The 26,358-nt window shown below is 47.0% G+C and overlaps 1 protein-coding gene across 1 annotated transcript in view; it reads left to right on the top strand.

Moving 5' to 3' along the window:
* The first annotated feature begins 7,824 nt into the window (after window positions 1-7,824).
* LOC136370620 (Golgi integral membrane protein 4-like) overlaps window positions 7,825-26,358 on the top strand; it is a 28,176-nt gene continuing 9,642 nt past the window's right edge. Inside the window, exons 1-7 of the mRNA XM_066334122.1 lie at window positions 7,825-8,038; window positions 12,374-12,448; window positions 13,520-13,569; window positions 17,115-17,168; window positions 20,467-20,617; window positions 24,620-24,702; window positions 25,833-25,979. Of these exons, the coding sequence (XP_066190219.1) occupies window positions 7,852-8,038; window positions 12,374-12,448; window positions 13,520-13,569; window positions 17,115-17,168; window positions 20,467-20,617; window positions 24,620-24,702; window positions 25,833-25,979 (747 nt within the window). The 5' untranslated portion in view covers window positions 7,825-7,851. The remainder of the gene's footprint in view (window positions 8,039-12,373; window positions 12,449-13,519; window positions 13,570-17,114; window positions 17,169-20,466; window positions 20,618-24,619; window positions 24,703-25,832; window positions 25,980-26,358) is intronic.

The raw sequence follows: 26,358 nt of genomic DNA, 5'->3' as shown, positions 1-26,358 counted from the left end.
CTGCTGGTGGTGACAGCAGGCATCTTGGCTTCTTTATTATTTTAAAATTCTCAGCACTGTGCCATGGGACGGGTTTCTACCACCCTGGAATGTTCATGGGAGCAGAGCAGCAGCGTCCTGCTGCACCAACAGAGCCTCCAAAATCCCCCAAAAATCTCAAAGTGACCCCAAAATCAGTGGGGTTACAGCAGCTCTAACCCTGGGCCCAGCCACAGGGTACACAAAGAAACCAATCCTCCTTTTTTTTTTTTTTTTTTTTTTTTTTTCCTGCTGCTGCAGTTATTTAAGCAACTCACTCATGTACCTGAATCCAGGCCTGTGTGGCTGTAAATGAGTATTTGCCTTTGTTCCTGGGGAATTGGGTCCTTGTGCCTCCCTGTGTGTGGTGCACACACCAGGATTTTATGAATAGTGCTCGTGCTGTGATTCTTGTCAGGTCCTGTCCTAAATCAGAGTTACTTTTTAAAAGTGGAACTGCACACAGCAGCCACACAAAGGATTTTATGAATAGTGCTCTCGTGCTGTGATTCTTGTTGGGTCCTGTCCTAAATCAGAGTTCATTTTTAAAAGTGAAACTGCACACAGCAACAAGACACAAGGATTTTATGAATAGTGCTCGTGCTGTGATTCTTGTCAGGTCCTGTCCTAAATCAGTTCATTTTTAAAAGGTGAACTACACACAGCAGCCACACAAAGGATTTTATGAATAGTGCTCTGGTGCTGTGATTCTTGTCGGGTCCTGTCCTAAATCAGAGTTACTTTTTAAAAGTGAACCCTCACACAACAACCCCACCCTTCCAGTCCTTGCGGAACCCCTTGAAATCCCAGGTTCGACGATTTTTTACCATCACTGGCTTCTGCTGAGAGCCCAATTCCTTAAATCCTGGTGCTATTCCAGAGCCTGGGAGGGTCCCCAGGAGGGGACAGCCCACCTCTGCTGCAGGAATGCTGAGGAAGGAGCCACCACAAGGCTGCCCATTCCCCAGCAGAGCCCACTCTCCACTCCTGCGGTGCCCAGGGAAGGGGATTCGCTGGATTCCCCCGCAGGGATCGCTCTTTTCCATCCACACACCCAGAGAGGGGATCCAGTGGGAGCAAACCCAGCGAGGAGTGTGAGAGACACTGCAGGGTCCCTTGGTGCCAGGAGGGACACGCCGATGGCAAATAAACGAGGAGCAGGAGAAGAGGGGAGGAACTGGCCAAGCTTCAGTGAGGAAAAAAATAGAATTTCAGCCTAATTGTCCTGTGCATTGCTCCTCAGGGCGTTTAAATGCACTTTAGGACTAAGCCCGCACTACCATCATCTGCAGAAGAGGGGCTTGAATTACTTTGCCCTAAAGGGGCTTTTTTTAATTATTTTTTTTTCCTCGTCTAAATGCTATAAAGAGGGCTGGGAGGACTTTCCACGAGGTTCGTTATTGAGTGTTATGTAAGAAACAGAGTTGCAGCTCCTTGAGGTTGACTTTGCAGGCAGCGCTGGCTGGAAGGAGCATTATTTTTTTTTTTTTTTTTTTGTGCAGGAGAATTGGCTGCTGTGCCTCAGCCACGGGATCTGGGAGAGGCACAGGCACTCCTGCAGATTTTATCTCCCCGCACAGCCCCTGGGATTGCAAATCCACAATGTGACTCAAGCCTTCTGGGCTGCTCAGGCAGGAAAATACAGGCAGGTAACAACTTCTCTGTCAATCTGATATTTTTTTTGTGTGTGTGTATGTGTTTAGAGGTTTTTCTGTAATTAGCTTATTGTCAGCTTGATTGTTGGTCACAGAGAGAATTTCTGACGGGGTAATTTAACAGAACACGAGCTGATTTCCATTTTTATGGCTTTGTGTTGTTCCCCTTATCAAAATCTCAGTACTGAAGACATCCACTCCCGCCAGCTGGAGATGGATCCCTGGAAAGAGGCTGCTGAATCCACTTTAGGAAGATTCCCAGATAGTCCCAGATCCTCTCGTTCACTTCTGAAAACAAACGTGAACCTCAGGCTCCACATGTCTCTGGCAAACCCCTTTGGACCGTGTTCCCATTAGTCGTGTGCAGGAAAAATGCTGAATGGCGTTTTCAGAGCCCCAACGCACGGTTCAGGAAAGTCTATTCTATTTAAAACCAACAGTGATGAAGCAATGTCTAAAATCTCAGCCTAAATCTGTCGATGGCTACAGTTAACACACAGTGACAAAGCAGAGATGACTTAAGCTCTTGGCTTATGGGGGTATTAAAAACCCAGACTGAGATCTCCCTGGCTGACACCTCGTGTGTAGAAATGCCAGCTCGAGTTGCTCATAAATGATCTTTCCAGCTGGATGTGTCATGGATATCTGCAGAGCATGAAGTCAGACAAAGCAGCCCCGTGTCCAAGTGATGAGGCTGGATCCCACAGAATGCTTGTGCAGGCATGAAGCTTGGGAAAAACTTGGAAAAAAAAAAAAATCCCTGGAAAAACACTGGAGTGAGATCATGAGGAGTTCTCATGTCTCTGTCACCCCGAGGTGCCCACAGGGTGCAGCAGAACATCCTGGAGGAGGGACCAGAACAGATCTGCTGCTGAGTGTTCTGTGTCAGCTCCACGCTGCTGCTGCCTTCTCCTCCCACCATCACCTGCACTGCCAGCTCAGGCTCCAGCCTCATCAAAAACAATTTCAAAGTTCTTTATTTTCCCCCGAAATTCCCTCCACAACACCAACAGCAGGGTGACAAATGGCAGTGCACCCCCGGCAAGGAAAATGTCTGCACCTCCAGAACCCTGCCTGGTGACAGTGTGAGGGACTCCTGGATGATCCAGGATGGTGGGGCTGAGGCAGACTGAATGAAATAAATTCTTGCAAGATGAACCCAGGGAGCAATGTCCTGCAGCCTGTAGAATATGTCCTGCTGGGTTTTTGAACTTTACAAAGCTCAGTGGTCATGTAAGGACAACATTTTTTTGTGCTGGTGCTGATGTTCTCTGTCTTTCTGGGGCACAATTCCTCTCCAGCCAGAATAGTGTGGAATAGGAGGAAACTGAAATCCTAGAGACAAATTCCTCCACTCTCAGGGTGAGGAAGGCTCAGATCCACGGCCGTGATCACTCCTGCCAAGCTTTTCTCCCCCCCAGCAGGAGTTCAACCATCTTTTTCCACTCGTTTTTCTTTGAAATAGGCACCTGAGGCTTTATCCACGTGCACAGCCTCCTCCTGGCATCTCTGCTCTTACCCAGGCTGGAGGATGCAGAGGAAGAAGAGGAGCTCCGGCCACCGTGGATTTGGCTGCCTGATGCTTCAGGGCTGAGCAGAGCACAGAGCTGGAAACCCCAGATCCTTCAGTTCCTGAGCAGAGACTCACAATCCTTAATTAAAGGTTAATTAAACCCCTCAGAACCCCATGGCATGAGGCCATGAAGGAATTTGGGAATACAAGGTATCTGTCCTGTAAAGGGGGGAATGCTGCTGGAACCCTGAGAGAGGCAGAAACAGCAAATTCAGCAGCACCTCAACAAACCAAAAAAAAAAAAATCCCTTTGCTGTTGTTTGCTGTTGTTTTCTGGCACACTGCGTTTTTATTACCTTTGGAAGCTGGAATGTTCCTTGGCTCTAATAAAAATGTCTGAACCTTGGAAAGGGCAGAAAAAGCAACACAGGCAATGGAGTCACAGGCTCTGAGTGTACTGTGATGGTTTTCCAAGCAGAATATGCTCCTTGCTCTTTCTTGTTCGCTTTCATCCCTCTGAAACCAATTTTGATTTCTTTTTGATTAAAAAACTGACCCAAATCAGAGACTGGTCCAGGACTGAAAGCAAGGAAGATTCCCAGTCTAAACTGTAAAGGATGAGGTGGAACTAAAAGGCAAAGATGGGTTTTTTTTTTTTTCCCAGAGGATCTCAGATGGAATAGTTCACATGGTGGAAGTTCTTTACAGTGTAAATTCTTGGAGTAAAGATTATTTTTTTTTAAGAATAAAGAGTTTCTCTGAGAATACTTTGACTCTGGGAGCTGGTATTTTAAGGTAAATACCAAATAACTGCCAAAATATCCAGACATTCAGTAATTATGGATCTCCACGTGCTCCAGTTTCTATGGAATGCTCATTTACATGATGAATTTTACTTTGTAACTCAAAAAAAATCCACGTTTGGGCCTCATTTTACTCCCCCATTCCCCTTCTCTTGTATCATGTCCAGAGTTTGCCAAGGGTTCTGGGATCTCACAGCCTCAGTTTTAGGCACAGCACAGATGACTCAAAGGACATCTGTAGGCTTGGGGAAGAGAACTCAGAGCACTGAGCCAACGTGTCATCGTGAGATGAAAAATAATTTCAACAACACATCCTGAAAAATGGTCCCATCAGTTCCCCAGGGCTGCCTCTAATGAATTCTAATTAGGAGCTGTCACTTCTTGTTATGAGAAGACAGGAATGCTTCAGCTCTCCCACCCCTTAACCTTGGAGACACCAAGATGAGATCTGTTCCCCAGGAATGGTTAAATTTTGGGGTATTTTAGCTCCTGGAGCAAATTAATTGGGAATTTCTGTGTGGGGAAGGGCAGGCACCTCCAGGAGTGCTGGTTCCTCTCGTGCTCTAAATCCATCCACGTCAAGGTGCCCACCTGAGGACACTTTCAAACATTTGTGCCTGTCATTTCTCATCCTCTGGAGCCCTGCCTCAAACTCCTGCCCTGCTCAGCCTATTCCCTCCCACGTTTGTGCACTGGATTCCCAGTGGGTTTCCCTAAAAGGCAGATCCAAACCCCATAAAGCATTTAGGGTGAGTGTCCAGCGTGAAAGGGTGGTGATTATTGCCCGTTTATCTGTAGGTTTATAATTCTGGGAATTTATAATTCCCAACCTCTGCTCTGCCTCCTCTCAGCACATTCCTTCCATCCATCTTTTTCAGCCGCTTGGTTTCTTGACAAGCATTTACATAACCTGGCTGCAAACACTCCCACAGCCCATTAAATGCCTGCTATTGGAATCCAAAGCCCTGATTAAAAGGCTGGAGCTTTCCAGCACTCACTTGCACAGATGGTTAATACTCACAGTTTGTTCTACAGGGGGAGAAAGTGGCATTTTCTTTACGAGTACATACACCCCGAGCTTTCCCATGGGAATGGCTTGCTTTGCGCAGATTATTGTTTTAAAGCTGTCATCAGACGTGATCACCCACCGGATTAGAGGGAGCAAAAGGAGATGATCAGATAATCCCCGAGGCACAAAGCGTTTCGGGTTGGGTTTGAAGGGAGCTGTCACCTATGGTCACTTTGTTTAGCTCAGGGCTCACTCCTCCTCTGTCCCTTCCTAAAAATGCCCGTGCAGGCCTTTAGAGGTGTGGGATGTTGTGGGAATTTGCACGAGGAAGAATCCTCTGAATGGCATCAATATTGCTAAAGCACAGGCACGAAGCAAAGCCTTTGGCTCTCACTTTGGCCTGGTGCAGAAATATGGGGTGAAATCTAAACCTGAGTTTATTGCAGGAGTAAAGTTGTTTGTTACAAAAGTGAAGTGCTAACAGAAATTCTGTCAATCAATTTTTTCTCAGATAAACATCCCCTGATGCAGATTTTAACCTTTTCCAGACTCCTCTCTGTCAAAAACCTCGAAGAACTCCCAGAGTTTCTCAGGCAGAAATCAGCACATGAGGAAGTAATTAATGAGTGCAGGAGGGGAGGAAAACAAAAAAAAAAAAAAAAAGAATGTGCTGAATAGAGGCAAAATTGAGACTGAAACTCCTCATCCCACAGGCTGCCTGCTCAGTCCCCAGGCTGCAGACAAAAGGCATTCCAGCTCCTGACAAACAGCCTGAAGGGATGCTGGAGCATTCAGCAACCCCTAGGGTTGGGCATTTGTGTAAAGACACAAATTGGACAGTAAATCTGCCTGGCACAGTGGAGTGTCTTGAAGTGAATATCTGGGAATCAGGAAGGAGGTTATCCCTGATTCTACACACTCACAGAATCCACGGCAGGCAAGTGCTGCCATGGAACATCCCATCGGTGCTACTCTGCTTTTCAGCGAGGGCTGCAATAATCAGTTAATTCATTAAGGAAAGCCCCTAATGGTCAGTGGAAGCTGTACCCAGAGCCAGGCAAATCACCCCATTTCCAGCAGGCTGAGTCTCACCCAAGGTCTGGCAGAACAAATCCACTTAAAATGCTTGAGGGAGGGGAGAAAAAAAAAATCCTACCATAAAAAAAATGTTACTTTGGATAAATCATAACCTTACAGGAACACTGTGGCTCAGTTTTCCTGACGACAAATGAGGGTGACAGAAGTGCCACTCAGCTAATTCCCAGCAGGGCTGAAAAGCTCATTTGATTAACATTTATGAAACCACCAAGCACGATTCTTAGAGGGGAATAGCTGCTGAAGAACTGTTGTGATTGTTGCTTATTCCCCAGGTGCCTGAAAGAGGGAGCTTGGCAGAATTCCAGAAGAAATATCCTTGTGAGCCTCAGATAAAAGATGAGCCAACCTAAGATTCATCACAAACCTGGGGAAGAGGTCTCAGAACCCAGGCAAGGCTCCGGGAGCTTTGTCTGTCCCACGAGGTACAAAAATCATGGAATGGTTTGGGTTGGAAGGGACCTTTAAAAGTCACCTTGTGCATCACACACCTGGGTAAAAACCAGTTGGGCTCTGCCAGAAGAGAAAAGCCCACGGGGAAGGCATGTCCAGAACACCTCGGAATCCCCCATCCCTAGAAATGTCCAAGGCTGGGTTGGACAGGGCTTGGAGCAATCTGGGATAGTGGGAGGTGTCCCTGCAGGGTAATGGGATGAGCTTTAAGGTCCTTTCCAACGCAAACCATCTGGAAAAAGCCAAATTCACACCTTTTCCCTCGTGCCTTTTATCAGCTCCCATTTTCCCGAGGAGAAACCACAGCTTTTAGCAGGTTTTAAAAGATGAGGATGCTCTGCCGGTTAATCCATTCCCGTGTCCCCCATCCATCATCTCCCGTTAGCAACAGGCGCCGGCAGCTCGTTTGGAGCAGAGAAGGGAACAGGGGTTTAGCTCAGGGGTCTCTCCTCCTAAAAACACTCGTGCAGACCTTCAGAGAGGTGGGACTTTGTGGGAATTGGCTGCAGGCGATGCCGGGGCCCAGCGGAGGAGGGAGATGCGGGCGGGACCCGGGTGTCCCGGGGAGCGGCAGGGCTCGGGACTCTGCTGTCACCGCGGTTGTCCCCGGTCCCCTTCTGTCCCTGCCGGTCCCCTTTTATCCCTGCCGGTCCCCTTTTATCCCTCCCGGTCCCCTTTTATCCCTCCCGGTGCCCTTGTGTCCCTGGCGGTGCCGCAGCCCCTCCTGCCGCCGAGGGCGGACTCTCGGCCGCCGCCGCGTTCCTGGCCGAGCTCCTCTTCCTCCAGGAGCTGCCGGCGGGGGGAAGCCGCGGGGAAGGAGCCCAAAGGCTTCTCCTCCTCTCGCCGGGTTATTTTTTCCGGTGCTTGCTCCAGCGGGGGAGGTGGGAAGAGCCAAAGGCGGCGGTACCCCTATCCCGCCCCTCCTCTCCCTCTCCCTCTCTCTCTCTCTCTCTCTCTCTCTCTCCGCCGCAGCACATGGGAAGCAAAAGTTTTCCTCCTCGTCGTCCTGCTGCTCCTGCTCGGTGCCCTCCGGCGGCTGCCCTCGCCCCGCTGCCCCCCCGGGCCGCCCCCCGACCGCCCGAGGATGCGGCGGCTCCGCTCCGACACCGATGTCCCCGTGGACAGCGAGGACTAAAGCCCGGCAGGAGCCTCTCCGGGGCCGGCAGGGAGCGAAAGCCAGCCCGCATCTTCCGCAGGGATCCGCGGCTTGGCCGAGGGAAGGAAGAAGAGGCTGTTGTGGGGAGATAAGGATCAGATGCTTTAACAGCGCCGGCGAGGCGCAGCAGCAGCAGCATCGGCCCCGCCATGGGCACGGGGATGTGCTCCAGGAGGCAGAAAGGGCTGCTGCAGACCGCCTTGTGCCTGCTCACCGTGGCCTGCCTGGCCTCCGGAGTGCTGCTCTACAACCACTTGCAGCAGAAGGTGCGGAACGCCGAGGCGCTGGCGCAGAAATACAAACAGCAGCAGGAAGCGCTGTCAGCCCAGCTCCAAGGTGAGTGCCCCGAGCAAACCCTGCCCCAACTTCTCTCCAACCCAGCCGCAAGCGTTCAGCTCATGGCTTTGGGATGCTCTGCCTGGTTCCTTTCCTTCCCAGTTCGGATTTGGGGATTAGAGCATCCCCGTTCGGATGTGGGGAATTAGAACATCCCCATTCGGATTTGAGGAATTAGAACATCCCCATTCGGATGTGGGGAATTTGAGCATCCCCGTTCGGATGTGGGGAATTAAAGCATCCCCGTTCGGATTTGGGGAATTAGAACATCCCCATTCGGATTTGGGGAATTAGAATATCCCCGTTCGGATGTGGGGAATTAGAGCATCCCCGAGGCTGACTGTGAAAAGGGGGTTCGGAGCGGGTTGGATCGCCGGGCTCGGCTGCCTCACATCCATTTCCATTCCTTCTTCTCCCCTTCGCCTGGGAATCTAAACCCCGTGTCAGGTTAAATGCGGGGCGGTGAAAAGCTGCTCCGGGATGCGGCTCCGCTCCCTCTGCCCCGTGTGGAAGTGAGCAGAGAGGGAAGGGATCTCTCTCTCTCTAAAGTTTGTTGTCACAGCAATTGCCCGCTGCCTTTTGCCAGGCGATGAACCCACCTCGCTCTCCAGAGGTTGATCCGAGACTAAAAAAATAGAAAAAAAGTCGCGCCAGCATTTTTGAGGCTGCTGGATGCTGCAGATTTTTAGCTCCCTAAAAAGAGAGGAAGAGGAGGAAGAGGAGGAGAAGGGGAAATTGGCTTTCCTGATCTGTCTGACCAGCACTTGATTCCTCTGGCAAGAGCTGCCGGAGACCGGAAGGCAAACGCAGCGTGTGGGTTCCTCCTCCCCCTTCTCCCCTCATTTGTCCTCCTTACATAAATGCCTCACTGTGGGAAAATGGGATTTTAGCCCACGGGGAGGTGTCGGCAGGGAAGGCTGAGGACACGCGGTCACCCCACGGCTGAACTCTTATCTCCTTTGTGCAGCCTTGCCCTGTGCCAAGGTGATGTTTCCCAGCGTTTGGAGTCTCCCGGAGGGATTTGCTGAGCTCCCCGTGGAGAGGTTTGGTGGGAATCCCCTCAGGGTAATGCTAGAGTCCCTTTGGAGTCCCTTTGGAGTGGCCTTGAAGTGGCCAAAAAATTGTTCTGCTCAAGGTCAAGAGATTATTTAACCCCCTTTTTTTCCCCTCCCCACTAAAAGTCAGTTTAGATCGCAGCGTTTATACGGGAGCTCTTCCTCAGCTAAAATCAAATATGAGGTGTCTTGGCACGACCTTCGTGGACACATCCAGGGATATTCTTCCTACAGCTTGAATTGCGGGGGCATTCTGCAGCTCTGCGACTCGACATTTGCACCTTTTGGGGTCAGCTCTCGTCCCGGTGGCTCTGTGATGTAGATGGAGCATCCCCAGCAGGGCTGCTGGTGCCCAGGGCTGTGTGTTCTGTCTGCAGAGCGTGTTGGGGTGTGTGTGTGCTCCTCTCCAGGAAACAAAACCCAGTCAGCCTCGGGAATGGATCTACAGCGTGTTCAGGCTCAGTGCTGTCACCTCATGGCTCGGGTCTGGTTTTCCTCACCCCACGAGGCAATCAAACACCTCCGGCTCAGTCCCAGCCACGATTCCCACCTGCATCCCGGGCAGAAGTTAACCCACATTCCTCCCTCATGTGTCAGCATCTCTTGCTCCTCTCATGCTCATTCCCGAGCATGACAGTGGCAGTCTGGGGGACCCCCAGTCTTGGGAAACAACAGGCCAACAGCTGAGCCCAAACTCATATTTTTCCCCACATAAATACGTGTGAATGGCAGAGCTGCAGCCTGTTGCTGGGATTTCTAACCCCCTGTCAGCCCTTCCCATTCCTAAATACAGTTGTTGCCATGGCTACCCTTTTTTTATTTTGAGAAGACACTCACTTGTCCAACAATTTTAACAAAGGCAAGGCTTCTTTTTTTGGGGTTTGGCTGCTGGGAGAAGCCTGGCAAGGGGCAGATGGGAGTGATTCTCGTGCACATCTGGCAGGGCAGTGGTCCCTGGCACATCTGGCAGGGCAGTGGTCCCTGGCACATCTGGCCGTGGCTCTGGTGCTGTGGCCGCTCCCTGCTCTGCTCTGGGGACAAACCTGGGGCTCTGGCCTCTGTCCCTGCACTTGTTTCATGACTTTAATCCTCTTCTGCACCTGGCCCTGCCTTCTCAGCAAGGGCTTTCATTGTTTCAGCAGCTCCTTTGGCAGCAGGTGACAGTGCCTCGGAGCTGAGTCCTGGCTGGAGTCCAGCTGGATTTACACACTGACCACCCTCCATTCTCTCCTGTAAAAGCAAATTGTTCGAGATTTCCTGGCTGCCTGGCCTCCGAGCTGTGCAGTGCCACTTTGGACAGATGAGTCGTTGCTGTGTCTCACCACAAAGATGAGATCATCGAATTTTGGGTTGTCCTGAGCTGGAAGGGACCCACTGGGGTCATCAAAGTCCAGCTCCTGGCCCTGAACACCGCCAGGAGCTGAGACACTGCTGAGTGCAGTGCTGACTCCCTGCTCTGTGTGAAGCTAGACCCACTTTCTCTAGGCTCTGGGGATCTGTAGGAAAGGCAGGAGAGATTAAAACTTTGATTTTCTAGTCACTGGAGGTTACTTCAGTTTATCTGACTTATAAAAACAGGGTCTGGAAGAGCCAGGTTTTGTGGGCTGTAAAAAATTCGGGATAAACAGTTTGTGATCCGGAGCTGTCCCTGCAGCGTCCCCTGCTCCGGGATGGCCTCGTTGGGATCCTGTGGGTGTTAACACAGCCCTTTGCTGGTGGGAAGTTCCCATCACATCAAAGCCTTGCCCTCAGGAGCTCTGCCAGATCAGACTGCAGAGAAAGCGAGATGTGGGAGAGTCAGAAAGTGAGTGCCCAGGGCTCCCAAATCCTCTGGGAGCTGGAATCCTCTGGCTGCTGACGTTCTGAAGCTGACAAATCCCTTGGAAAAAGCTTTCCAGCAGGGAGTGAAGAAGCACCTAAAGCCCTTTGTGTGCCCAGCCGGGGAAACCCTCAGGGTGACATCTGAGCAGTGTGTTGGGAAAAGTGCTCCTAAAAATAAAGCAGTCACACAGGACACACTTGGACAGCTGCAGAGATGGGTTTGCTGCTTAGCAGGGGGAAGGAACACATCCCTCCAGCTCGGAAACCACTGCTGGAATGCTTTGGAACAATGTGGTGCAGAGGAAAGTCTGAGTGGAGTTGCCCAGTCCAGGGGAAGCATCTTCATTCCGGGATGTTGGTGTGTTAACAAAGATAAGGAGCCAGCCTGGCTCACCTCTGGCACTGCCCCTTGAGGGAGGTCAGAAGGGACAGAGGAATTTGCTGCTCCAGCACGACCTGAGTCCACAAATCCCCTTGGAGTTGAGAGCACGAGTCACTTGGGGCTCTTGGCTTGGCAAGATTCCAGCAGGGAATGGATTAGCACTGGCTCCATGCACCCCACTGCCTTCATCTTCCTGGAGACTGGCACAAGTGGTGCCCAAAAGCCTTGGCTCTGCAGGGATCTTGGCTCTGGGGGGTTTCTGTCATCACCTCTCCCTCTGGGTGCTGCCCTGGCCCACCTGAGGGCATGAGGAGCCTGTTGGAGCTGAGTGTGTTGGCATTCCCACATCACAGTGGGGTCATCACCATCCCCCAGGAGGCTCCTGTGGCACTGCCATTTGTCCTGTGGCTGCTCAGCCCTCTCTGTGCTCAGAGTTGTGTGCCATGAGCTGCTTGGTTCAGGTTTTCCTCAGTGGCCTGGGTTGTGGAAGGGGATAAAATCTCTGACCTGCACCAAGGGAAGTCAATGGCTGGGTTTGGAAAGTGAAAAAATCTCTGACCTGCACTGAGGGCAGTTAATGGCTGGGTTTTGGAAGATGAAAAAATCTCTGACCTGCACTGAGGGCAGTCAATGGCTGGGTTTTGGAAAGGGAAAAAAATCTCTGACCTGCACTGAGGGCAGTCAATGGCTGGGTTTGGAAAGTGAAAAAATCTCTGACCTGCACTGAGGGCAGTCAATGGCTGGGTTTTGGAAGGGGAAGAAATCTCTCCTGCCTGGTGCTGATGCCTTTCCAGAACAGGTGACTCTGGCTATTTCAGCCTGGAGGGCACTTGGCCCAAAAAAACCACAATTTAGCCACTGACCACTTGGACATCACAACTTGGGCTTCAAAGCAAAGCCTGAGTGCAAATATTCCAAATTTGTGGGTGAGATTGGTGTGTTATATTGGGAATACCCGTGTCTGCAGCCCAAATGTCCCCTCCCTGCTCCAGGCAGGAGGATAAATACGTGGGAGGAGATAGATGGGGATAAATTTGGGGGTTTTGTGTCATGCTGTGCCTCCCTGTGCTCCCACAGTGGTGTACGAGCACCGGTCCCGGCTGGAGCGATCCCTGCAGAAGGAGAGAGGGGAGCACAAGAAGACAAAGGAAGGTGAGTCCCAGGCTGTCCCCAAAGCCCCCAGCTGTCCCCAAAGCCTCAGTGTGGCTGTCCCTGGGTGGAATTTGGGAGCAGAGAAGTGACAAGCCCGTGGGCAGAGGGAGCTGGCAGGTTCTGTTCTCTCCTACTCCTGCAATTTGTCCTCAGGCCAACCTGGGAGCACCGTGTCGTGGGGTTTGAGCACTTCAAACCCTGAACCTGGCACTGCAGCACGCTTTTTTTTTCTTGGGGAGGTGTCAGCTTTTCTCCCAGAACTGAGCTGGAGATGCTGAGCTGTGCTCAGAGGTGTCAGTGTCACTGAACCTGCCAGGGCTGATGCTCAGGAGGGGACACAAACATGCAGGGCGGGTTAAAGACCACGGAATGCAGCAGGGAGCAGAAATCCAACTCATGTGCCTTCCCAGAGGAGTGCTGTGCTCAGATGTCAGGCCCCTCTGCACCGGATTGCTGGTGGCAAGTGAATAAATTGGGGTTTTATCTTTTAAAAAAAGGTTCTGTGGGGTGACATCCAGCCTGCTCTGCTCCTCTGGGTGCCCCATCCAGCACCCAGGTTTGGCTGCACCTCTGTGGCTGCCTGCCTGAGGCAGAACTTGCATCTCTGTGCTGCCTCTTTAATTAATTTGATGAGAAAATGAAGCATCCTTAATCCACGTTACCTTGTGGCACCTTCCTGGTTTAAGAAGCTGGCACGGATGAGATCAGCACAATGAGTTTGGCTCTCACAGCACCTTTGGTTCCCCTTTTCCTGACTCATCCCTCGTTTCAGAGGACCCCAAAAAGTTATTCAGCTTCTCTGATATTTTCTGTGTGAAGCAGGAGATCACCAAGACACTCACCCGTGGCATGGGAAAAGGAAGGGAATTTTTTGAGGTGGAAAATGCTCCCACCTTCCCAAGGGCATGGGATGGTCTCCCAGCAGCATCTGCATTCCAGCTTAGTGATTTTGCAGCCTTTTGCTCAGCAAGGGGCTGAGCTCCTTCTTCCCTCCCCCTCCAAAAAAAATCCCAACCAGATCCTTGTGAAATTCCAGCTCGTTAAACTGCCTCCTTTTTTCCCCTCTTCTAGATTTTTTAGTGTACAAGTTAGAAGCTCAGGAAGCTCTCAACAAGGAGAAGGTAGGTGTGGTTTGTCCTGGGGTCTCTGTGGAACAATGGGAATTATTTTTTTTAATTTTTTTTATTTTTTTTTTCTGGTGCCACTGGGAGGCAGGGAAGGCTCCGTGTGTGAGTGGTACAGGCTGAACTTTGGCTGACTCCTCTGCTCCAGGAGCGGTGTGAGGATTTTCTCCTTCTCAGGGAAAGGACTGGAGCTGTTCTGCCCCTTTCTCCCGAGCCCAAAAGATGATTCCCAGCCCCTGGGAATTGTGAATTCCATGGGAGAGAAGAGGCCGTGGTGATGCTGGGCAGAGCAGATCCATTGTTTTGTGTCTCCAGGGATTGGCAGATGATTTCCACCAGCCTTTGGCCTCCTCACTCGGTGGGGAAAAAGATTCTTCAGCGAGGGCTGGGAAGAAATGCATCCCTGGGATACAGTCTGTCACATTCACTGCAGTTACAGGCTGCGTTTGTTCCTCTCCCAGAGCATCTGTGCGTGAGATGCTGGAGAAGGGGAATCACTTTCAGTCCTCTCTGTGGGTGAATGTCAGCCTGTGACAGAAAAAATTAATTTTTTTTTAAATGATAGGCACTTTGGGCTCATCTGCTGGGGGTATTTCAGGCTATATAGAGTATTTATTGAGTATTTATTGAGTGATTATTGTGCTGAATTGGGGGTTGTAGTAGCATCTGTGTGTGAGATGCTGGAGAAGGGGAATCACTTTAGTCCTCTCTGTGGGTGAATGTCAGCCTGTGACAGAAAAAATCTGAATTTTTTTAATGATAGGCAGCTCCCTTTCAATCTGGGCTTATCTGCTGGGGCTATTTCAGGCTATATAGAGTATTTATTGAGTATTTATTGAGTATTTATTGAGTATTTATTGTGTTAAATTGGGGGTTGTAGTAGTATCTGTGTGTGAGATGCTGGAGAAGGGGAATCACTTTAATCCTCTCTGTGGGTGAATGTCAGCCTGTGACAGAAAAAATCTGAATTTTTTTTAATGATAGACAACTCCCTTGCGCTTTGGGAGTATTTCAGGCTGTATTGAGTATTTATCGAGTATTAATTGAGGGTTTATCATATTAAACTGAGGCTTGTAGTGGCATTTTCCCTGAAGTGCCCAAACCCAGGTGCCAGCAGGTGTTTTGTGAACCTGCCAGTGCAGGGACTGTCCCCTCTGAGGTGCCACTGCTGCCTTGGGGACAAAAGCCTTTGGGGACAGGGGGTGGTGACCCCACAGCCGCTGTGAGGGGATGATGAGGCTGGTTTGGAAAAAAAAGATGTGTGCCTTGGAACGGAGAATGCAAACCCCCTCCAAATGATGATCATTTTGAAATTAAGGGGCAAAGATACAGGAATAGAAAAACCAGATCTTCACTGGGGTTATTAGAAAAGGAAAGAAAACGCTGGTGGAGTTAGAGCCTGCATTGCCAGCCCAGAGCTGGGGTGAAAAGTGGCACCTTGGGGACACAGAGGCGGGAGGTGACCCTCCAGTGGCACAGAGCCTTCGGGAGGGGTCACTCCTCTGCCTGTGCCGGCTGAGCTCAGTCTGGCTGCTCACTGACATTGCCTCAGGCTCACTCCAGCCCCTGCTGATGCTTTTAGTCTCTTTTTTCTCTTTTTTTTAATCTTTTTTTATCTTTTTTCTTTTTTCTCTTTTTTTTTTTTTCTCCTAATTTTTTCCTCTTTTTTTTCTCATTTTTTCTCATTTTTTCTCTTTTTTCTCTTTTTTCTCTTTTTTTCTCTTTTTCCTCTTTTTTTCTTTATTTCTTTTTTTCTTTTTTTTTCTCTTTTTTCTTTTTTTCTCTTTTTTCTTTTTTTCTCTTTTTTGTCTTTTTTCTCTTTTTTTTCTCTTTTTCTCTCTTTTTTCTTTTTTCTCTTTTTTCTCATTTTTCTCTTTTTTCTCACTTTTCTCTTTTTTCTCTTTTTTCCTCATTTTTTTCTCTTTTTTTCCTCATTTTTTCTCTTTTTTTCCTTTTTTTCTCTTTTTCACTCTTTTTTCTTTTTTTCTCTTTTTTCTCATTTTCTCTCTTTTTTCCTCTTTTTTCTCTTTTTTTCTCATTTTTCCTCTTTTTTTCTCATTTTTTTCTCTTTTTTTTCTCATTTTTTTCTCATTTTTTTCTCATTTTTTCTCTTTTTTTCTCCTTTTTTCTCCTTTTTTCTCTTTCTTTTTCTCTTTTTTTCTCTCTTTTTTTTCTCTTTTTTTTTTTTTTTTTTTTGGTGGAATGCTGTAATTTCTGTGTGTGGGTGACAGCCTGAGCCTTGCTGCTTCCTGTGCCTCCTCCTCTGCTGCTGCCAGGAGAGCTCAGCCTTGGGGCTTCACTGGGCAAAAAACTCCTCCAGCATCAGGCCTGGCCTGGAGAAAGGGCTAAAAACTGGGGAAAAAAACCACTTGAAACGTGAATTTAAAAAATATAAAAAATATATTTTTATTATAAAAAGAAAATAGAAAAATAAAATAGAAAAATAGAAAAGAAAATGTAAAAATATTTTTATTATAGAAATGAAATATAAAAATAAAATAAAAAAATAGAAAAATAGAAAACAGTAAAAAAATTTATAAAATAATTTTATATATTTTATAAAAATATAAAAAAATAAAAAAATCATTCCTATAATTTTGAATACACTTTGAAGTCAAGTGCTATATTTTTACCTTCTTTCCAGAAGATATTCCCTGGGAATTTAAATGGTTCTGACAATGAGTTAGGCTCTTTAATTAGTAAAGAGGACACTGCTAAGTTGTTTTTTTTTTTTTTACTGACATTTTATTCAGGCTGCAGTTAGAGGATTTGTTGGATCCATAAAGCTTGATGTGAAAGTTTTAATTGTTAGTGTTTTATCATACCAACAGTCCTTTGAGTAGTAGGAATGAAGTAAATTTAAAACATCTATATTTATTTTTAAGTTTAAGTCTGTACATTGATTGCCTGTCTTTATTTTTAATTTTAATTTATTTGTAAATTTTTATTTATTTGTAGTTTATATATATATATATATATATATATATATATATATATGCCTTTTTGTTCATATCTTTATAAATTATAAACAACAACATATTTTTATTTATTTATAATTTATTAATATAAAATAAAATATACAATATAAAATATTTTTATATACCTTTGGAAGAAATAAAGAAACAAATATATGTTTAGATTATTTCAATATTTATAGATTATTATATTTATTGTAAATAATATATACACAATAAATATAACATTATATTATAATATTATATAAACTAATATAATATTATAATATAATATATAAATAAATTTATATATTATTATGGTATATAATATATAATTTTTCGATTATATTTTAATTTATTTCTAATAAATATTTACGCTAAATCTATTTATTTCTACTAAATGAATAAATAAATAAATGCAATTCATAAGATGCTTGAAAAAAGCTCTTTGAAAAGGTTTTTTTCCTGCCTTGTCCTGCTGCTCCCGTGGTGGCTGCTCCCTGTGGGTGGGTTTCTGGGTCTTTTCTCTCCCTGTCCCGGATTTTTCCGGGCTCTAACGGCACCGTTGGATCTTTTCCTTCTCCGCAGCAAGATTCCATGAACAGATACGGGGCCCTCAGCTCCCAGCACAAGATCCTCAAGGTAAGGAGCTGCGGCTGCTGTGCTGCAAGGGATGGAAAATCCAGGATTCCTGTCCCTGGGGAGGAGATCCAGGTTGTTTAAGGGATGGAGGATCCAGGATTCCTGTCCCTGGGGAGGAGATCCAGGTTGTTTTATGGGATGGAAAATCCAGGATTCCTGTCCCTGGGGAGGAGATCCATGTTGTTTAAGGGATGGAGAATTCCAGGATTCTTGTCCCTGGGGAGGAGATCCAGGTTGTTTAAGGGATGGAGAATTCCAGGATTCTTGTCCTTGGGGAGGAGATCTGTGTTGATCTGTGTTGTTTTAGGGGATGGAAGATCCCAGGATTCTTGTCCCTGGGGAGGAGATTTGAGGTTTTTTATGGGATGGAGAATCCAGGATTCCTGTCCCTGGGGAGGAGATCTGTGTTATTTTATTGAATGGAGGATCCCAGGATTCGTGTCCTTGGGGAGGAGATCCATGTTGTTTTATGGGATGGATAATTCCAGGATTCCTGTCCCTGGGGAGGAGATTTGTGGTTTTTTATGGGATGGTGGATCCCAAAATTCATGTCCTTGAGGAAGAGATCCATGTTGTTTTATGGGATGGAGAATTCCAGGATTCCTGTCCCTGGGGAGGAGATTCATGTTTTTTAAGGGATGGAGGATCCCAGGATTCTTGTCCCTGGGGAGGAGATTTGAGGTTTTTTATGGGATGGAGAATCCAGGATTCCTGTCCCTGGGGAGGAGATCTGTGTTGTTTTATGGGATGGAGGATTCCAGGATTCCTGTCCTTGGGGAGGAGATCCAGGTTGGTCTGTGCTGTTTTATGGGATGGAGAATCCAGGATTCCTGCCCTTGAGGAGGAGATCCATGTTTTATTGGATGGATAATTCCTTGGGAAGGAGATCCAGGTTGATCCCCGTTCTTCCCTGAGTTCTCAGCTCCAGGAATTTCCCTGTTTGTTCTGTGTCAGGTCACAGCTCTCACTCTCTCCTCGTTTCAATGGCAACCTTTGTGCCCTTCTGTCACACAGGGTTTGGCTCCTTTTCCAGGTGTGAAAATTCATTTATTCATTGGACTTTGCCCTTTGGGCTCCTACAAAATATTCCACTTCACGGAAAAGGCTCAGGGCAGGGCAGCTTATAGCATTTTATAGAGATTTATAGACTTTTATAGTGTTTTATAGCAATTTATAACATTTTCTAGCTCATCACCTGCTCTGCCTGAAGCGTATCTTGATGTTCCATTTTGCTTTTTGTTGGAGCAGTTCAACTGGAGGCTGCTGGGGTGGGGTTTTTAAAACTCTTTTAGTCTAAACCTTGGCAGCAAAACGCTAATTTAACCCCGGGATGGAGAAAAAGGGCTGGGTTCCAGCAGCCCTTAGCAGCTCTGGGCTGGATTTCCTGAGCTGAGGACCCTGGACCTCCAGCTGCCTGGTTTTTTGGATCCCAACGTGGGGAAAAGGGAAGTACAGTTCTGTCTCTTGGGTGTTCTCCAGCATTCTGGGCTCTGGGAACGCTCTGCAACAGCAACATTCCTCTTCATAGCAACTGAGCAGAATGCTCTGCTTGGCTTCTCTCTAGGGGACACTCAGAATTTATTTTTTTTTCTCCTCCTTTTCTCTTGTTTCCTTTGATTGGAAGAGTGGAAAAAAAAAACAAACCAAAAACCAAAAAAACCCAAAACCAAACAAAAAAACAAACAAAAAAAAAGCCCCCCAACCAAACAAAAAAAAGAAAAACCCACCAAAAAAAAAAAAAAACCCACAAAAACCAAAAAACCCCAAAACAACACAAAACAAAACAAAAAAAAACCAAACAAAAAACAAACAACCAAAAAAACCCCACAAAAAACCACAAAAAAACCCAAGCAACAAAACAACTCCAATTATCTATTTTTATTTTTTTTTAAAGTTATATTTCCAGCTGCTGGAAGACAAAACCAGCCCTTGGGACTGTGGGAGATTTTCCCTTGGGGGAAAATGTTCTCACTCAGATGGACATAGGAGGTTCCTCAGGATACCTGTCCTTGGTGGAACTGACCAAGGAGAGTTCTGCTGGCAGAGAATTCAATTCTCTGATTGATAATCCCCTGTGGGGTGTCCCAGATCTCCTGCCCTGCAGCTTCTCCAGCAGCATCTTTACACTTCTCTCCCTTTCCCAGCTCCTGCTGCTGTCAGAAAACAAAAATTTCCTCCTTTCTCCCTGCCTGGGAGCAGTCTGGGCACAGAAATCGTGCACATCTCCTCACAGGCAGGATATGGCTGAGCAATGAATTAGCCTGAGCCCATGAGGACTTAAAATTCCTCGGATTTCACAAGGGTTTCTTGTTTAAATCAGACCTCGATGGGTAATGTTGTGGTTTCTGAGGTGTTTGGGATCAGAATGGTTTTAGGGAAGTGGTTCCTCTGCAGCCTCAGCCAGGGGCTCTGCTGAGAGCTCTAAGGACCTCTGACAGCCAAAGCAGCAATCTCCAGTTGTCTTTATTTTCCCTGCAGCCCCTGTGAGCTGGTTAACCCGACATCCTTGTCTCTCTTTGTTCTGTCTCTGGGACCCCTCCACCTTTTCCTCTGCGCTGCCTCTATTTTTGGAGCACAGCTACGTCCCTTTTAGTGGAGGACAATTGCTTCAGGGGGAACGTCTGCGCCACAGACACTTTGTTTTCCTCGAGACAGATACAAGCATTGATAGCATTTAAAGTTTTTTCTTTTTTAAATAAGAAGATTTTAAAGTTTTATTTTATTTTTTCCCCCCCTGATTGAAACCTGAGTTCCTGGGGAAGGATTGTGTGGCAGGGCCAGGGTTCACCTGAGAGCCACTCAATCTGCATCCGTAATTGGTGTTGACAAACTGAATGTGGAAGGAATCTCTCTCTCTCTCTCTCTGGGTTACCATGGGAACAACAACAACAACAAAAAAAAAATAAAAGGAGGTGAATTCTGGTTCAGTGGGTCCGAGTTAAAGGATGTTTCTGCATGTTTTCTGCACGAGGGGAGGGGAGAGGAGAGCAGCTTTCCAGCCCACTTCTATCTGCTGAATTCTTGGCCTGCTTGAAATAATCTGTGGTCTTGTGAGAGTCTTCTGAGTGGAATTCTGAGTGGAATTCTGTTACCCTGGGCTCTGCCAGGATCCCTGCACAAGTTCCCCCTCCTCTCAGAGCAGCTCTGAGGGAGCTGGGAGAACTTCCAGGCTGCTGGAGAAACAAACCAAGCAAAGAGAACTTTGGTTCCATCTTGCACTGCAACCCAAAGACACACTTGGCAATACCCAATTACTCCTCTAGGACTGCCTCTGACCCTTTTTTTTTTCCCTCCCCAGAACCAGCACGACGATGTCAAGAAGCAGCTGCTGGACCTGCAGCTGCAGCACAACAGCCTCAAACTGGAGCACCGCAAGAGCCTGGAGACCCAGAGCCAGAAACTGGCCCAGCTGCAGCAGGAGAAGGACAGCGAGGTCACCAACCTGCAGGGTGAGGCTGATAAAACACCAGGCTGAGGGAAAACTGGGATCGAGAGAGGGCAGAGATTCCTCTGCAAATTCCTCCCCAAAAAAACAGCCCCAGGAGCAATTTTGGGTGGCAGCGTGCAGTGCCTTGGAGCACTGTCCTGCCTCAGGTGGTGCTGCAGGAGAAAATCCTGAAAAATCCTGAAAATCCTGAAAATCTGCCCTGCCTCAGGTGGTGCTGCAGGAGCAAATCCTGAAAATCCTGAAAATCTGCCCTGCCTCAGGTGGTGCTGCAGGAGCAAATCCTGAAAAATCCTGAAAAATCCTGAAAATCTGCCCTGCCTCAGGTGGTGCTGCAGGAGCAAATCCTGAAAATCCTGAAAATCTGCCCTGCCTCAGGTGGTGCTGCAGGAGCAAATCCTGAAAAATCCTGAAAAATCCTGAAAATCTGCCCTGCCTCAGGTGGTGCTGCAGGAGAAAATCCTGAAAAATCCTGAGAATCCTGAAAATCTGCCCTGCCTCAGGTGGTGCTGCAGGAGAAAATCCTAAAAATCCTAAAAATCCTGAAAATCCTGAAAATCTGCCCTGCCTCAGGTGGTGCTGCAGGAGCAAATCCTAAAAATCCTGAAAATCCTGAAAATCTGCCCTGCCTCAGGTGGTGCTGCAGGAGCAAATCCTAAAAATCCTGAAAATCTGCCCTGCCTCAGGTGGTGCTGCAGGAGCAAATCCTAAAAATCCTAAAAATCCTGAAAATCTGCCCTGCCTCAGGTGGTGCTGCAGGAGCAAATCCTAAAAATCCTAAAAATCCTGAAAATCTGCCCTGCCTCAGGTGGTGCTGTGCTGCAGGAGCAAATCCTGAAAAATCCTGAAAAAATCCTGAAAAATCCTGAAAAATCCTGAAAAATCCTGAAAATCTGCCCTGCTTCAGGTGGTGCTGCAGGAGCAAATCCTAAAAATCCTAAAAATCCTGAAAATCTGCCCTGCCTCAGGTGGTGCTGCAGGAGCAAATCCTAAAAATCCTGAAAATCCTGAAAATCCTGAAAATCTGCCCTGCCTCAGGTGGTGCTGCAGGAGCAAATCCTGAAAAATCCTGAAAATCCTGAAAATCCTGAAAATCTGCCCTGCCTCAGGTGGTGCTGCAGGAGCAAATCCTAAAAATCCAGAAAATCCTGAAAATCTGCCCTGCCTCAGGTGGTGCTGCAGGAGCAAATCCTGAAAAATCCTGAAAATCTGCCTTGCCTCAGGTGGTGCTGCAGGAGCAAATCCTAAAAATCCTAAAAATCCTGAAAATCTGCCCTGCCTCAGGTGGTGCTGCAGGAGCAAATCCTGAAAAATCCTGAAAAATCCTGAAAATCCTGAAAATCTGCCCTGCCTCAGGTGGTGCTGCAGGAGAAAATCCTGAAAAGTCCTGAGAATCCTGAAAATCTGCCCTGCCTCAGGTGGTGCTGCAGGAGAAAATCCTGAAAATCCTGAGAATCCTGAAAATCTGCCCTGCCTCAGGTGGTGCTGCAGGAGCAAATCCTAAAAATCCTAAAAATCCTGAAAATCCTGAAAATCTGCCCTGCCTCAGGTGGTGCTGCAGGAGCAAATCCTAAAAATCCTGAAAATCCTGAAAATCTGCCCTGCCTCAGGTGGTGCTGCAGGAGCAAATCCTAAAAATCCTGAAAATCTGCCCTGCCTCAGGTGGTGCTGCAGGAGCAAATCCTAAAAATCCTAAAAATCCTGAAAATCCTGAAAATCCTGAAAATCTGCCCTGCCTCAGGTGGTGCTGCAGGAGCAAATCCTGAAAATCCTGAAAATCTGCCCTGCCTCAGGTGGTGCTGTGCTGCAGGAGCAAATCCTGAAAAATCCTGAAAAATCCTGAAAAATCCTGAAAAATCCTGAAAATCTGCCCTGCTTCAGGTGGTGCTGCAGGAGCAAATCCTAAAAATCCTAAAAATCCTGAAAATCTGCCCTGCCTCAGGTGGTGCTGCAGGAGCAAATCCTAAAAATCCTGAAAATCCTGAAAATCTGCCCTGCCTCAGGTGGTGCTGCAGGAGCAAATCCTGAAAAATCCTGAAAATCCTGAAAATCCTGAAAATCTGCCCTGCCTCAGGTGGTGCTGCAGGAGCAAATCCTGAAAAATCCTGAAAAATCCTGAAAATCCTGAAAATCTGCCCTGCCTCAGGTGGTGCTGCAGGAGAAAATCCTGAAAAATCCTGAGAATCCTGAAAATCTGCCCTGCCTCAGGTGGTGCTGCAGGAGCAAATCCTAAAAATCCTAAAAATCCTGAAAATCCTGAAAATCTGCCCTGCCTCAGGTGGTGCTGCAGGAGCAAATCCTAAAAATCCTAAAAATCCTGAAAATCTGCCCTGCCTCAGGTGGTGCTGCAGGAGCAAATCCTGAAAAATCCTGAAAATCTGAGCAAAATGAACAACAGGCTTTTTGTAATTAATGGCGCAGGTCTGTAAAACACAATTTAATAGTGCCAGTGTTGTGGGCAATGCTGATCCCTTTCATTCCCAAAGAGTGGGGTTTATTCAGTTGCTTTTTAATTACATTGTGGGGTTTTTAAGGTTTGCATCTGTTCCTACTTGATGAGGTCTGGAACATCAAAATCTGCTCGTGGATGTTTGAGGGTTGTTTTTTTTTTCCCTGCTCTCAACAAAGCCCAGTATAATATCTGATGAGCTTTCTGGGGTTAGAAGGGGGAAAATTGAGGACCAATAAATGAAACCTAAATATTTGATTGTCTCTGTTCCTGAAATAAATAATGTTGTTAGAGGGGAGTGGAGGGGTTTTGTTAGACTGGCTCTCAATGAGGGTTCCACTCTGGGTTTGATGTCAACCCTCACTGCGAGACAAGAGCACAGCCCCCAACCTCAGGGGCAAAATGTGTCGTCCCAGGGCTGAATATAAAGAAAAGAAACGCTGTAATCAGAAATATCTGTAATTTTGAGCCCCGTGTGTGCCATTCAGCCCACTGCAAAGACCAGCCCAGCCCATATTGCAACTGTGTGTGCAGAGAAACCCCCGTGCCTCCTGTTCTGGGGATGTTCTGAGAGATCCAGGATCCAAAATCAGGCTGGGATTTGGGGACACAGCTTTTCCTTTTCCTTTTCCTTTTCCTTTTCCTTTTCCTTTTCCTTTTCCTTTTCCTTTTCCTTTTCCTTTTCCTTTTCCTTTTCCTTTTCCTTCTCCTTCTCCTTCTCCTTCTCCTTCTCCTTCTCCTTTCCCTTTTTCCCTTTTCCCCTTTTCCCTTCCCCTTTTCCCTTTTTCCCTTTTTCCCTTTTTCCCTTTTTCTCCTTTCCCATTTCCCTTTTCCCCTTTTCCTTTTCCCTTTCCCTTTCCCTTTCCCTTTTCCCTTTCCCCTTTTCCCTTTTCCCTTTTCCCTTTTCCCTTTTCCCTTTTCCTTCCCTTTCTATTGGAGGCTACACAATTATTCTTAAAGTGTGCAAAGAGCTTGAAAAAGAGCTTTTTCAAGCTCCAGCCTGGAGGCTGCAAGGCACAACTGTTCTTTAAAAGCTCAGGAATAAACGTGCCTAAGGACAGAGCTGTCCCATGGTTATTTTCTCTAAGTGGGTCGTGGGGTTTGGGTGGTTTTTTTTTTGGTTTGTACCATAAAGCAGCAGCTTCTCTGTGCAGGTGGAGGGAATTTGTGGGCTCAGGAGAGCTGGAAAAGTGTTCTTGGGATTTTTTCCTTAAGCTTCCAGTTCTCCCAGGAAGGGGCTCCCTGCTCCCCTTCTCTTCAGCTGCAAGGGAGAAGGGAAATATAAAAAAGCGAATTTTCTGAGTCCTGTGGCAAACACAGCGAGAGCCTGAGCTGAGAGCAGGAGTTAGGAAATTGAGAATTTAAGTTAGGAAGTTAAGAAGTTAAGAGTCTGGAGAGAAGGAATTCCTGGGAGGGCTGGAAGGAATGGGGAGCAGGATTGTAATTCCTGGCCTTGGAGAGATCTGGGAGGTCAGGACAAATTTGTGGTGAGAAAGGGAGATGCCACACTTGAAAAAAAAAAAATCTTTCTTAAGCAGATTTCTTCTTCTGCTGCAGACACGGTGTTTAAACTCAGAGAAGAGAGCAAACTCCTGAGGAAGGCCCACCTGGAGGTTCACTCCCAGCTCCTCAATGCCCAGGTAACCACCAGATATTCCCTAGATGATAAATCCAGTCACCAGCTGGATTCCAGGGTGCTGAGCTGCCTAAAATGGTGTTGGGAGTGTAGATCCACCCTGTAAAATTCTCCAGCCTGGAATCTGTTCCTAAATACAGATTTACTGCACAAAATCCCTCAATTCCCAACCCTGGAATGTCTCCCCACATTCCAAACCCTTCCAGGTGATGCTGAATTGATGGAAGCAAGTTTTGCATCCATCTGGTTTGTCCTGACTGGAAGCTTCCTACAAATTCATATCCCAGGAACTCTTCTTGCCTGCCTTTTCCTCTGTCCCTTTGATGTTTGCTTTGCTGACAGGGTTTTATCTGCGTTTCTTTTGTTTCTAATGGTAACTTTAAAGTCACATTTCAATGGGAAGAACTGAAATCAACAGAGCTTGCTCAGGAAATAATTTCCTGCTAAACTTTGCTGGCTGCTTGGAAGTTTTCCTCCTCTGCCCAGTCCCTGAATTGGTCCATTTCCAGGTGCCCTGGCAAGAACATGAAAAGGTCTCCCCTCTCCATTTCCTAGAAATAACCACGGTGGAAATGAGGAGCTTTTCCTGAGTGGCTTTTTCAAGCCCTACTTTCCAGGGGTTGGAGATGAAAGGGAAAGAAGCTGCAGGAGACAGAGGAGAGAGTTTGCATTTGCCCAACCCAGCCCAGGAGAATCGATTTTTCCCTTTGTCTTGCGAAGTAAATTGGGATTATCAAATAGGATTATGCCAATTCTTGTCAGCCCCGTTGGGATGAGCACATCCAGGGGGAAATGCCTCTGTTGGAAGGAAATGAGGTGACCTGGAGGTCCAGCTCAGAGCAGGACACAGCCCCTGTGCCAAGGCAGGAGTTAATCCACGGCTCCTGCACTGAGCAGCATCAGGAAAAAAATCAGGGTAAAAGAGCAGTGAAATAAGAGGCAAGACTGGCAAAGAGAGAATACAGAAATCCAGGTTTGTCGCTGATGGTTGCGAATTTTCTCCAACTTCCACATGCATAAAATAGATATTTTCATTCAAACGGACCTCTGGCAAACAAATGAGGTGTGGCAGCTCCCAGCAGGGAGAGGTTTAAGCCCGTGTGAGGTTTCTCTGTGTCCTTTCTCCCCCCTCAGGCCCAGATGGAAGAGTTCAGGCAGCTCAAGGAGGCTCTCCAGAAGATGCCAGGCTTGAGAGGAGGAGGAGGAGGAGGAGGAGGAGGAGGGAAGGGGCAGCAGCCCCTGGTGCCAGCCAGCAGCCAGCTGCAGCCCGGGAGGCACCAGGTACTCCCAGGAAAACCCAGGGCTGAACGTTGGTACAGAGACGGTTAAGATACTTGTGATTTTTTTATGTAAAACACTTGAATTTTTATTTATATAGTTTGTGTTTATAGGAATGGTAGAAGGCACTGTGTTTGAATTTAATTGGCTGGTAGTTTATTAGTCGATTGGTTGGTAATGGTGAGTGTACATGTCTATGTACAGAATATGTAATTATTTAAATTTTATAAAATATATACTATATACTACATCATACAAATTGCATAATGCATAATATATACATAACACATAACATATAATACATGATATGTGATATATTATATATCATATGACATATAATATATAACAGATATAGATATAATATAACATAGTATATAGTATA

Source organism: Sylvia atricapilla, chromosome 22 (assembly GCF_009819655.1).
Source record: "Sylvia atricapilla isolate bSylAtr1 chromosome 22, bSylAtr1.pri, whole genome shotgun sequence".
Classification (NCBI taxonomy): Eukaryota; Metazoa; Chordata; class Aves; order Passeriformes; family Sylviidae; genus Sylvia; species Sylvia atricapilla.
This window is presented reverse-complemented; position numbering and strand designations above follow the sequence as displayed.